This window comes from Mercenaria mercenaria, chromosome 12, assembly GCF_021730395.1.
Source record: "Mercenaria mercenaria strain notata chromosome 12, MADL_Memer_1, whole genome shotgun sequence".
NCBI classification, from domain to species: Eukaryota; Metazoa; Mollusca; class Bivalvia; order Venerida; family Veneridae; genus Mercenaria; species Mercenaria mercenaria.
The window spans coordinates 68,158,842-68,173,299 of record NC_069372.1 but is presented as its reverse complement, the minus strand read 5'-3'; the positions used below and the strand labels follow the sequence as shown (position 1 = coordinate 68,173,299).

The 14,458-nt window shown below is 34.3% G+C and overlaps 1 protein-coding gene across 2 annotated transcripts; it reads right to left on the bottom strand.

The window, feature by feature from the left end:
- Positions 1 to 1,342: 1,342 nt before the first annotated feature.
- On the bottom strand, positions 1,343 to 14,458 carry LOC123535266 (3 beta-hydroxysteroid dehydrogenase/Delta 5-->4-isomerase type 4-like). 2 transcript variants are annotated; one of them, XM_045317855.2, is made up of 4 exons: positions 14,143 to 14,458; positions 6,866 to 7,042; positions 5,661 to 5,858; positions 1,343 to 2,838 (listed from the first exon to the last, which is right to left on the bottom strand). In XM_045317855.2, exons 1-4 carry the CDS (start codon positions 14,282 to 14,284, stop codon positions 2,264 to 2,266), a joined length of 1,092 nt encoding a protein of 363 aa, XP_045173790.2. In that variant the 5' UTR covers positions 14,285 to 14,458; the 3' UTR covers positions 1,343 to 2,263. The 2 variants fall into 2 exon arrangements, with proteins under 2 accessions (XP_045173790.2, XP_045173791.2); XM_045317856.2 differs by having other exon boundaries at positions 6,866 to 7,030; positions 14,143 to 14,454.

Here is a 14,458-nt window from a genome sequence, read left to right as displayed (position 1 = left end):
TTCAACCATTCCCTTTTCAGTACAGTTTTAAAAACTAGAAGAATATTTAATATCTTACACTGTAGAAACAAAGCAAAGTGTTATCTAAAGTCACCTTAATACATCAATTACTGTGCATACTACCACATTAATTTAATAATAGCTTTAGACATTAAACACATTGCCTAAGCCTTATATATGACACTGTAGATTTGTAACGAGATACTTGTTATTTCTCTTTTTTCATGCAAACCATGTTTAATTACCATGGTCGAACAAAAGAATACTGTTATTTTGTAGTGCGTCTTTAAAGAAAAAACAAACGACCGATATTTTCATAGAGTTTTAGTCCTTGTTTTGTATATAATAATTGTATTATGTAGTAGATAGTGAACTGATTGATTGGTTATTTTGAGTGTTTCAATGTTTATTAAAACTGAAAACAATGTACGCATTTTTGTTTTTAGTGAGACATATTAATGACCTGTCATGACTTGTGAAGAATGCCTGGCTGTATAGTATAGTATAAATACGTGCAAATGCTTATGAGTTACAGTGGGTCGGACAGACTATATTTACATGAACAGTTTATACTATAAAGACCACACATTCTTAACATGTTATGACAGTTCATTTACCTTGAACATTTTCTATCTATAAAAAGCAATTTGGGAGTGGAATTCAACAGTGCAATTCAAAGATAGACTTTTTCATTTTAACCTTTATCTTAAAGAAGTCACACGCAAAATGCCGTTCAGTTCGAATTTGGACCTTTATTAAAACCAATATACAGCAAAAGTGCTCCGTGTAACATGACCACGACCTTCGTCGACCGCTTGGCAGGTACATACCAATGCTGTCTAGTTATTTCGCTTGTTTCGTGACCCCTCTACATCGCAAGTCCATAGTTGGTACATTTGTACCATTGACCGGTCCATAGTTCAAGACTGGTTAGATTAGATAAAGTCAAAAACTGGAATTGATTTCTCATAAAATATATTAAGCACTTATTGTATGGCTTGCAAGTCAGTAGGCAAAACAATTAACTCCCAGTCCTTCGAAACGCGGACAAAAATTTTACTTTTGACCGGCAAGTCAGTAAATATTTAAGTTTAATTAAGGTCCATCCGCCCTTCCAGATACAATAAGCATAGCTGCCATGTAGAGTATAGACCACTGGACCGGCAAGCCATTTAGTAAGTGTATATTACAGCGTGTGTCATATACATATATAATGCAATCTTTTCTTCTAGCAATACAAAACAGACTTCTGCTGGACAATGCTACCATTGTGATATATTGTGCTGTTCTTACAAAGAATACATTCATCTGCAGGTTTCAGTTTGGGAGTGTTGAGGACAAGTACAATGTAACAAGATTTTATTGCATTAAACATAACACAAATACAAACAAATACAAATAAAATTAAGCGATGAAAACGTATCCAAAAGAGAGGGAAAGAAACATTCATGAATTGTCTGTTCCTACATATTATTATAATATATAAAGACTCACTGATTTCACTTAAATAAAAACAATTAAGAAAGTGCAAAGATAAGTTTACCAATGTATTTGCAAAGATCAAGTTAGTCTTTGATTAAAGCTGGCCATCGGCAAAAATAATCACCGAATTGCCATTTTGTGGTAAACAGTGCTAACGGCACAACTCGGAGTCAAGATCATCGGATCTGCTGTAACATACTTGTAATCACAATGGAGTGGTTGACATGTTTAGAAATGCTCGACCTTTGTGTTCGGTAATGTCGATACGTTCGGTAATGCATGCAATAGCACGTTATTTACAGTTTACATGTCGGCAACAAGCTCAAACGAAAAAGCACAGTTTACAGCGTGTAAATATTTTTTTTTCAAAATGAGTCATACGAGTATATTACCGGACAAACGAAATTGTCGTGTAAGTGTTTGGTAATATTTGGTCCCATTATACAAACATACCAATTTCGTGTTCATTAGCAGATGCCCATTCCAATTTCTAAGGAATTATATTTCTAATGACATTTCATGCGGCTGCAAGAAAAATTTTGCTTCATAACTTAAAATAAAAATAAACAGCAATCATAGAAAGTCATTGACTTAGTGCATTCGTTGCTTTGAATAATGAAATAGTTATCATAAAAACATCCCTGCAATTGAGATCACACGATAATCTGATTCTAATCACTTCAACTGACAAATTTCACCAGTAACTATAATTATGCGTTTAAAATCATGAAAAGGAACTTCAATAGATATGTATTATATCGAAGTATAACTGACACTAGCTCTACGAACGAGTAGACAAACATGACTGAAAAAATTTAACTGTTCTTTGTTTTGCTTCATCGTAGCTGTACAAAGGCTTATAGCCAAGATATTTGCTAGCTTTCTCATATCTAAACAGACAAATTCTATGCAAAGACATAAACGGAATTATTCCAACGAAAAAATTTACCCTGTGTACTATCGAAATAAGACTAAGTAATAAGTAAAGTATATAAAGAGGAAAGACAAAAATCCATATTGGTAAAGTTAGTGCGAAAGGCTTCAGACCTATTTCTAACAAAATGTTGTCCATGAATGCAGAGAGATTTGTTCTTGGAGAATCGTCTACGATAAAATAACCACATCCGGTTGAGCCCTGTTGAATTCTACCTTCGTGGAAGTTGTTTTCTGCAGAAACAAATCCCCAAGCCACATTGCCGACATAAACGTGTTCGACAAGACCGTTCTTACAATCTAAGCGAACATAACGACCCATCTTCTGTGCTAAAAATCCGGTCGCATGACGCCCTAGAGATCTCCATTCTAATTCTCCGTACATCACGGCTGGTCGTAATGCAAGCGTCTTCAGTTCACTGCCTGAAATAATTTATGTTCTGCAGGTTATTGCCCGTTATACTGATGGATATAGATAGAATACATGACGTTTATATTACCATACCCGGGGTAACAAACAAAGCATTCTAATGATTTTGTTGCCTGTCGTGTTTCGGTAACTGACCTGTTTCGGTGACTTTCTTTCCATGCATGCTATATTTTTTGCAGAGTTACACGATGTAAATCACTGTTCGGTTTTTAGTGTTAACAAACTTCTATCATAGCTGTCGAAAAAAGTCAAAATGCTCTTCAAAGACATAAGTACAGTCCGTATTATTGCATTCTTTTTTACTAATTATTTCAAATTTGCCCTCTAATGTCCTAAAAATAAAGAATCTTACTTTTTATCGATAATGCGTTAGTTGTCATCTGCTTCGCGAAATCACTTTGTGTAAAATAGACCCGTCAATTTTTCTATGTAATGTGTGTGCTAAAACATTTTTGTTATTTTCATTTCGACATCTTATTCAGGAAATGTACCAGACGTGTAAAGATTGAGGGCAATTAATTGATATTTTCAGGCTCTTCCCAAGAACATCAGATTGAACAGAGTTGCATTCGGGGCCTGTTTACCAGTACCAGTGGAGGGCTGGTAAACAACATTGCGCGATATAGCATTAGGATGAGCTATAGATCTAATATACTTTATTCATAGCAATATATATATATAGTCTATAAATTGTACTGTATAAATCAGCACTATGGAATATACAGAAAGAAATTATAATACTTGTAAAATCGTTGTCGAATTTATGATCTTCATTTCAACAATTCAGATGATGTAAGTTACTAGCCTTATCACTTTAGGTCCATCAACAGAGCTATATCAGGAAAAAATCTATCTTATGTAATATTTGAAGTATATGGCCAAGCTTGATTTTGAATATATCTCATCCGAAGAGATTAGTATCGTATCTAACTATACCATTTACTGAAAGAAATGAGATAAACATCACCCATGAAATGGTTCAAGGGTTTTATGAAACGATGGCTTGAACTTTGTAATCAAACCTAGGCCCCATTATAATTACAGTGCGTAAGTCATTGTGGGTGTTTAAAAGGCTTGAAAATGCACTGACTAATCATTACCTAAAAGACAAACCTCATTATGTAATACAGTGTCGACGAATACGGTAATATACAAACAGCACACTCCTCATTAAATTGTAAGCTCAGAATGGTCAGTGCCAGCAATTACATTTTGGGAATGGACATGTACGTGGCACCATGTTGCCACCCTTTTATATCTTTAAAGGTAAAAAAATCCAGAAGTTTCAACAACTGATGGCCCTGGTTTCGTGACTGACAGCTGTTGGTCAGATGCTAAAGCTTTTAGGGCCTTTTTGAAGACCACTTCATCAATACGTTGTGATCACCAGACAGATAATGGTATTTTAAGGACAGAAATCTCACATCAATACACCTATCGTAGAATGGGCAAAAGATATACAACATTGAACTATTCGTCCTGCCTGCATATACTAGCCAAATTATCAAGCCTTTAAATGTTTGGTGCTTTGGTCCGCTGAAAAGAATTTACAGAAGTGTATGTTAAAAAAGTCATTTGCAACAATCCATATTTTAACACGACACGATACAGTGTTGCAAAATTGTCTTCCAAGGCATATGTACATGCATTTTCAGTTCCTAAGCTCAAGTAAACCTTTTTGAGCACTGGTATTTACGAATTCGATCCCTTAGCATTGCACCTGATAAACTCATTTTCTGCAACTACATATGAACCCCTAGCTATATGTTCAGTATCAATTCAGTTCAAGGTGAACCACCATCCTTCAAAGAACAGGAATGCAGAGAAGAAAGAGTTCAATACCTTGAGTTAAAAGACAACTGATACTTGTATAACTGACACAGGAACTGTACAAATAATCAAGGGCCATCAAACAATACAGAAAAGCTCAACTGATAAACAAGAAGTTGTACATTAAAAAAGCAACACGTTCGCTTTGAAGAATCTCACGAGTGGCTAGACCATCCGGTATGCAACCTGCTGTTACTTCAGATGGTAAATCGGATGACAGTGAACTTCTAGAAAAAGACAAGTTTTATTTCTGTCAAAAGTTTCTGTCTGAGAACTGAAGCAGTATTATCATTGGTAATTACTAAATGGGACAATCTGATGTTCCACAGTGCTTTCACTAGACAAACCTGATTTAATGCTGCAAAGGAAGGATGGTAAAACGGCATAACAAATTTGTCTCTCCTTACCATGCTGAAGAATAACTTAAACCAATTATAACAGAGAAAAAAGCATAGTAATGTTTAAAACTAAATACAGACCGTATATTGGATAAAAATGTCACCGAAACAGGTCCTACACATTTCCTGATTACCAAAGTAATATAGGTCAACAAAATGGCAGCCTCCAGCGTCAGTTAACGCTTATTTATACAAACGATATTGCGCATCGACGGAAAATGAATTAAACTAAAGGTAAGATGTCAGTCTGTTGTACTGTTCATCGTTTTTAATCAATGATCTATTCTCAAGGTCTCAAGTCCGCTTGAAATGTGCGGATCTCTTAAATCATGGGGAAAATATTCAAAAATAAGGAGACGGAGCTCTTCAATAAAAGATAATACCGGTATATTGATTAACAAACATGTTGTCTTCCGTGAAACGTTTGCTTTGCCTGCGGGATGGGACTCCCGATTCATGTCTTTATCTACTTAGCTAACCATGTATGATATCTGACAGTCAGAATAATTTACAGAAGAAATGAATCAAACATAAAGCAAATGATGCCAGGTAAACTGTCCAATTAATCTGGTAAATGATTATCTTACAATTTGCTTCTAGTACAAGTCTTTCGGCTTCAACTTTGGTAGATCCATATGCCTTGAACAGATGGCTAGTAGCGTATTCTGTATTATCCTCTGTTCCATCATATATATTTCCTGTCCCAGTCACGACTTCTACCGTACTGCAGTATAACAGCCGTTTGACGCCATTCTTTCGGCAACCTGCTATCACGTTCTTTGTGCCTTGAAAGAAAAATGATTGAAAATCATAGCTGATGTAAGAATAGCATAGAATAAAATAAAGCATTGTCAATTATGATCTGATGATTTCACTCAGAATATTGTCTAGAAATGAATAACATAGTTATTGTATATTTTCTTAGATATTGTTAATAATCTCTTTGTCAAACAACAAAGGGTAATACATTTGTTATCCTGTCACTTGCAAATGTATCAAGCAGGAAAATATGTTCTTAATTTTAAATGATAATGCCACGATTCAGTCTTCAGTGTGAATTTCAATTAAATGTTGACTTTATAGAAGTTTGACAGATGTACATGTGTATAGACAAATAGAAAAAGGAAGCACCTGAACATAAACATTTATGAACAAGATCATTGCCACCCAAAGTACCGACCCTTCTTTTTACGTCATGTTGCCAGAATTACACTTATTAGTCTCAATGATAGAATCTCAAATGTTAAAGGTGTCTTAATTTTTAATTCTGCACTCCTGGCATTCTTATAGGGTAAACATAAATTGTATGAAGTGTAATTAAAAAAAAACAACATTAAATACCCAAGTTGTAACAGTGTTTTCTGGAAAAAATATCATTAATGTTCTGGATTTAAGTTAACATAGTATTATTCATATAAAAATCTTAAAGCCTCATTATGCCTTTGTTTAAAATGTGGCTAGCACATTTTTTATGAAAATAAAATCTATTAGTTTCTTGTAAAAATCCTATATTTGATAATTGTTTTCTCTAATGTTTGTCAAATGTTTTAACACTGATTAATATAATATAAATATGATAGGATCCATTGTCTTTCATTATCTCCCTTTATGGCTCTAACTTTATATGGTCATGTGCAGTAATGAAAGTAGTGCTTATCTGACCATGTAATTATGCATAACAACTATAAAGACACCTGTTTCATCTGTTTCTAACATGTAATTTTAAAGCCTTATGCACCTTTAAACTACCGAAACTATTGACACTTGAAAACGATGATCACAGTCACCTTACCAGCAACATTTATTTTGTAGCTCAGGTCCTCATCAGGTATAAGAGATGTATCTACTATACTAGCCACATGCATTACACAGTCCACACCCTTGCATGCTCTTTGAACCAGGTCTTTGTCCGTCACGCTCCCAACATACTGCTGCACGGGTAGCCTTTCTGCATAATCTATAATGATATCTGAACATTCATTCTGAACAATTAATACTGTTATACGAAACAAATCTGTAATTCTAACAATTCCCGTAGCATTATAAGTCATTTTTTAATATTGAAATAACAAGATAAATAAAATTACGTGATTGCATTATTAAGTTTTGCTGTATTATTTACAACTGGCCATTTAAATTTTCTAAAAAATAGGTTATTAAAAAAATATTGACAAAAAGCTTAGTGTTAGAAGAACACTTCTCAAAACTTGGATTGTGCACCCCTTATCACAGAGTGCTTTCATTTAGTAACAGTAATTTATTACCCGCCATATGTACACTCCAGTTCCTGTTTGATACTGGACTTCATGAGTAAAATGAATGTGTACATAAAACGTTTTTTTTATACACGCAATTTCCTCATGCAGTCTTATGTGAAACAAATACTGAACTTCGCGTGGCAAATAAGGACTGAGCCAAGTTGAAAGCAGTCAAAAGTTAAAATTACAATACTGCGAGTACAAAGCAGTAACGTCTTGGCGTTGTTTTAGGTGCAATTCTCTGGTTGAGAATATATTGTTCATCTATATGTCTGGATGAAAGGAATGTCACAAGCAAACATTTTTTTAAGAAAAGAAAATGGACATAAATCTGACACTAATAAAGATCATTTGATACATTTAGATATATTTACGTGAGAATGTACGTTGTATAATCATTAAATTAAATGTCACTGCCTAGTTTTCTGAAGCAATTTGACAGATGACCGATACATGGAACTCTTTATGTTTTTAAACTATAAAATTCGATAAGAACCATGCAAATGAGAATTTGTTTGTTTTGGGTTTAAAGCCGTTTTTCAATAGTATTTCTGGCAGTTAATCTAACCGGTGTTCATGGGTTCTGTACCAGTACAAAGCTGTTCTCCGCAAGTAACTGCCAACGTCCTCACACGAATCAGAGGTGGAGGACGAATAATGTCAGAAACAATGTCTTTTATCAAATCGTCACTGAGAACATACGCCTCGCCCGGGGATCGAACTCGCGACTCCGTGTTCCGTAGATCTGTGCTCTCCCTACTGAGCTAAGTTGCAAATTAGCTGGAGTGATTTATGTTACGATTTTAACAAACTAGGCCTTTAAATGAAGACAAATTAGGTGACTAGGTCTGAATGAATGAATTACATGCGATTTAAAACGAATGAGAAAATGTTTGCCTTCTACATACATCATAAAATAATTTTCAAAACCTTATTAAAAATCAAATGTGGAAACACACAGATCGCCCAACACGACAACATTAAAATTATCACAGGCTCGGTTAGATTTTGCCTGTTCATGGACAGCAAGGTAGAAATGTATAGAACTCAATCTGCGCAAGTAGTATGTATGCTTTAGTGTAATTTCTAAAGGTGTCATGAACTGCTCCATGAACATAATTGAAAAAAAGTCAGGAAAATTTAAGATTCAGATGATCCGAATGTACATTTTTCAAACACAACATGGCTAATTCTGAATGTGTGAAGAAAAACTCAGTTAATCTTTTCAGTGGTTACATTATTTCTTTTGCTGTCACAACAATAACCTTCAAGTTCGATCGTATGGATATTCAACCTGTCTCAAATCAAACATCCAGAACCTCGTGCCTTATATAATAGTGAAATTTTCTAATGCAATTAAACCTGTTAATATCACAGCATGATATTTTCTTTATCAAAAAAAGATATTTTTTTCATGTCCACCAAATTAAATATGCGTGTGAACTTTTTAAAGCAAACGTTTCCGTCGCAGTTTTAATCTGTTTAATTTTTTTAACAGCATACGTAAAGGTATCAGAAGAAAACGATGGATAGAACGGGGGTCCAGCTGTCACAGAAGCATTAAAGAAGCTCTGACTCTAATCCTTTTGTATTTATGTGTACTGCTAGATCGATTTTGAGTTTAAAACTTTCATATCTAGATTTAAGATGTTTTTGTGCGTTTATACGTGTATAAACCACATTGGAACTTCTTGCAAATCAATGAATCGCGATAGCAGTTTGCAAAAAGCCCAATTATGGGTTATACTCATATAAAAGCACACAAAGTAGCAATCGAGTCTTATACTTACATTTTTTACGGGATAATTATAATAATAATAAATTTGTTGCAAACTGTTCTGTGGACACTTCTGCTAGTAGTCACGGGTCAATGTCTCTGCGCGCCAAGTACCACGAATGAAACTATTCAGTGTGAACGTATTGGCAGTACATGTGATTCATAACACCTTACATAAAATTATTGGACAAATCATTTTCACTCCTCATTAGATTATTGTATGTGTAATCTAAATTCTTGTTAACTGTTTCTATGTAATGACAGAATCAGTTACTGCACACTCTTCAAAATACTAGAGGTCGAATTCGCTACTATTTCTATTCGGTATTCACGAACTGGTGTTACATTGAATTTTATGTACATGCTTTTCGGAAATTAATACGGCGAATTAGCAAAATTGTGCAAAACGGATGTTAAGTTTTAAAAAAAAACCCACGAAGTTCTTTAATCAAAACGAACTGTTAATACACTTTGTACAGACACTTTGGCAAAATTGTTGTCAATATTAAGACATGTTTGCATTTGTTTGTCATGTATAGAACATTTTCTGGAAAACATTCATCTGTTTGAAGAATGTCATGAAATAATATCTCCATTTTATCATTATTATGGTATTAATTCATTATTTTACTGGGGGTAGGAGAAGCGCCGCGGTAAATGGAGCGAAATCTGAAACGGTGACCCCCATTTTTCTTTTAAGGAATCGACAGCGATTGAAAATTTGTACGCTTGTTCAAATTTATTCAAAAAAATATCTAACAGTTTCTTAAATCGTTACGCAAAGTTTTTGGTGAAACTTGACGTCAGTTTTACGTGTTTTATGTTATTAAATCGTTTGCCCCCGATGTGACGTCGAAATAAACTTGACAAATCATATATCGTTGGAGAAATAACTTTATTTTATGTTTTTCGGTGGTTTATCGAAATATAACGGTGAATTATATCCTGATAAACTCACTGGCCACTCAGTGAAAATTATCAAATCTGATACCCGGATTAACGTCAAAACGTTTACCGAGCGTACTGAAAGCCGGAAACAATATGACGATGACGTCGTTAAAATGACGTCATCTTTGCGATGCTTTCTGATAAAGTTTCCCGCAAATTTCGACATTTTATTGAAATAAACACAACAAAAGTAGAGTTTTAGAAATAAAATAAACAGAAAAATTGTTGGTATCGATGTAATATCACGGTAATTTCACTCGTGAACACCAAAAGTTGTAATTTTCACTCGTGGCTGCGCCACTCGTGAAAATATCACTTTTTGTGCCCACTCGGTGAAATTATAACGTGATATTACACCGAAACCAACAATTATCCTCTATTTAATAACACAAACTTGAAAATAAAGATTTGTTGCCATATTTTTATGTATATAAAAACGCTATTTAAAAACTTGCCAAGTACGTCATTTTGTGTTCTGCTGAAAAAAAAATGCGTAAATGTTCATGCTTGAAGATTACAGCTACAAAATGGAGAATATCCGAGAACTGAAAAAGACCAGTCTTTCGGAAATATCGTCAACTTTAATTTATGTAAATTTCATAATAGTCCGTTGAAAATCGGTAGGTGGCGCATATTACCTTAAATACATTACAGTTTCAGGCAAAAAAAGCTTTAAAAAATGGTCATGCTAGCGCATGCTGGCCGAATATCAATTGCAATACTCTTTGAACGTTTTATTAAAAGAGGTTATGCTAAACTGTTTTGACACACACGACATGTTTGGTGTTCAGCCCTGTTACAATTGGACGCTAAGCTTACCCTTTGATTGTGTCTGATTGAACAGGCACTGAGTATATGCGTTTTTGCTTTTTATATACATTTACGAGTTTTTGTGTTTTACATCGCATGCCTTCTGTTGTCCTTGCGTATGTTAGGAATTCACCTGACGGTGATACCTTGTATCTACACTGTCCTGTGACTGGAACATGGTTAGGGTTAAAGTGAGGATATTTGTTCCAAGGCGGTGCCCCACTGTGTTCCTTTATATATTCGTTTTATCCTGTGTGTTTGGGAGAATGCGTTTTTAGAACATGGCTTTCGGTTGGATAGTTTTATCCTTGTTTTTTTTCTAAGAGGTTATAGAAATGTATAGACTTAAAATTTTCTGAAAATATCTTAACAAATTTCGTATTTAGTGTGCGAGTCCATGAACAGGCTCAATCAAACCGAGCCTGCAACATTTTCGTTTTTGTCGTGTTGAGCGACCTGTGAAGTTTCCACTTTTCTCTATTTTATTCTTTTTCATATTTTTCTACGCTATAATTTTAGACCATAGTCTATTTTCGATGATGAAGCTTTTAACAAGCGTGAAGTGAGTGATTTTAAGTAGGAGACAAAAAGCTCCCGTGGACTTTTTCACTTTGCCACAAATGGGATAAATCAACATGTTCTCTTCTGGTGTTTGTATTGTTAATAAGTATCGACCGAACACACTGTTTTGATAAAGGAATTATTTTTTTTCCATGGGCATCTACACATACGGATTCTCCTTTGAAACTCTGAAACGTTTTCACCTACATTTTGTATTTAATTTTTGTGTTTTCTGCTATAATCATAATGGGATTTTCACCTTGTACGTTTTGTTGAAAAAGGTAAGAATCGGTAAATGAAGTATTTTAAAACTTTTTACCCATCCCCCACCCCACTCACACACAAAAACATACACACCTCATCCCCATGGGAGAACATCTCAACATCTAAAATTTGCGGATTTTCCCATGGAAACAAGTATACCGTTTTCAAAATTGGATAAAAGTTTCTTGTAAATGGAAAGATTCCATTCGTTTCTTTACCCTTTGTACCATGACTTCAGATATACAATAATTATTAAATATCTTCAAATAGTTTGGCAAATAGATAATAGAATATGAATATTTAGAATATATTTTAAAATGTAGTTCAAAGAAAATATGCACAGAGAGTACATGTCTCAAACGCATTCAAAAGATAAGCAAATAGATGACATAAAAAGTAGATTTAGAAAATAAACTACTGTCATTATGGAAAACCGTAGTTCAGATAAAATACTTAGAAAGGCATATCGAAACCTAACTTTTATGGATATGTTATTTACAAACTTCGTATGGTCCCTCATGGCACTTTTTCAATTGTATTGTGTAGAATTACATAAAGCCCCTACTATTTTGAGTCACACCGCGTAGTTGGCATCTATCCCTTTTACAACTGGACGCTAAGCTTAAATCCTCTTTGATTGTGTATGACGGAAAAGATAGAAGTCTCAAGGATAGAAATTCTTAAAACCCACTTGGGCTGAGCTGTTTTGATGCGGTTTTCCTGGTCTGTTTCTTCGGGCGTATTTCTGTTTTTTGGAAATGGAAATCGGGTCCAATTTGAGAGTAAATGGGTGACTTTTAAAACTAACTGATTTCCTTAACATACGTGAAATACTACTGAAAAATGTACTTAATCCATATCAAAAAGACAGACAAGAGCATGTATTTGCAGCATAAATTGTTAAAAAATTGACCATTCATTAATTGCCTGGTTGAAATAAAGATGACTATGGCCGTATATATTATAGGATCGTATTGAATGCTTAAATGATATATGTGGGTTCAATTGAAATATTATACATGTTTACGACTGTGTCTGTTTAGAACTCATTTTATAGCAAGGCTGGAAAAAGAAAAAAAAACATAAGCTTCATCCACTCACACATCACTGTTATTATTAAGGCGTGGATTATCTATTACGCGTACAATGTTTAGAGAAATGTGAGGTTTGTCTTACAATTTACCTAGTCGTGCCCTTGAATGTAAACCTCTCAATGTTTAGACAAAGTAGAAGTTAGACAGCATAATCACACTATTGGGTCTCGTCTCGAATGAGTAATACCCCGGTCACAAGAACGCTATGAGCTCCGTACGAGTAGGTTTTCGGGCGAATTTTGGCAAAATCGTACGGCGTCCGTACTGACATCGTTGACTCGTACGAGCGTCGTACGGGATTTTTTAACAAACAGCGAGATATGTCAAAAACGAAACTGTCCGTGTAAATATTTGTTAAAAGACCTTACGAATCATATATTCAATGCCTTTAAGAAAAAGCAAAAATAGAAACACGATGATTAAAGGCCCAGCGAAACATGCCAGAAAAGACATATACTCCCTCTAGTCTTTATTTATTTGCGTTCTATACTTTCAAGGCATCTTTTCCCAGAATTCCTGGAATGGATATTTCCTGTTTCGTCAGACACGATCATTCCTGTTTCATCAGACACAATCAAACAGAAAAACATAATGTCCAACTGTAAAAGAGTTGAATACATACATGTAATGTGTCTCAAAGAAGTTGGAAGATAACCTCTTTTGAAAAACCGTTTTATAATTTTACCAATTACAATGAAGCTGACTCTTACTTAGTATGTAAATAATATCCTCCTAAAAGTTAAGATTTGATCAACCTTTCAAACCAAGTCTGAGTAACAATATCAAATTATGGAATAAACAAAATACAGTCTTTTATAACAATAACCCTGTTGTAATAGCTAATTGGTAATATACTGATCACATTGATGGACGATTCGACATGATTAGACATACCCCCATCTAAAATCAGAAAAGTAACATTGCAAAACTTAAGTCCATTTTCAAACATATTCATAGTAATAATGTTATTGTTTAAATGTAAAAGCTTTTTTTTTTCAAATACAGATATAACTGCTTTAAAAGTTCATATAATAATTCATTAAAAATCACTCTTTTATTGAATTTTCGGCCACCTGGCCTTTAAAATCACTCTTTTATTGAATTTTCGGCCAAAAGTTGTTAAAATCACTCTTTTATTGAATTTTCGGCCAAAAGTTGTTAACGTCGTCAAATCAGATAGAATGTTTTTCTTCTTTAGGGGAACCATGCAAATAATAGTCCCTGTGTGCTAGGACAGCCTTTTAGGCTGAACTGCAGTTGACCTGAAAACAGTTATATTTTGTTACAATAGGTAAAATAGGAGAGTAAATGCAACATGCACTTGTAAGTGGACAATTCGATAATTGAAATAACTCACCAAGTTTATTTTTATATGGAATGACATCTAGGACTCTGATACCCGTCACGTGATCAGCACGTTCTTGAAGTAATCCAACCACATGTTGTCCCAAAAACCCGGATCCTCCTGTGACCAGAACTACACATCCTTTAGAATCCATTACACTGGCTACATGTGTTACATGCGACAAATACTTTATATGTAAGTTATCACCTTGGTTTGCATTTGAGTTGATAACCTCACACAAAATCTATATGCATTATCATTATGTATATGAACTTGTTTTGATCACAAGTTAACCTGACACGTTCGGATAAATCGATTTTAATTAAAC

Bases quoted from the DNA above. Each gene is read 5' to 3' on its own strand.
- LOC123535266 (XM_045317855.2), bottom strand. From the start codon at position 14,284: ATGGATTCTAAAGGATGTGTAGTTCTGGTCACAGGAGGATCCGGGTTT. The intron at 5,859-6,865 runs GTAAGGTGACTG...TTTTCTTTCAAG, and splicing joins CTACAAAATAAATGTTGCTG to GCACAAAGAACGTGATAGCA. The intron at 2,839-5,660 runs GTAAGATAATCA...AAATTATTTCAG, and splicing joins ACTTGTACTAGAAGCAAATT to GCAGTGAACTGAAGACGCTT.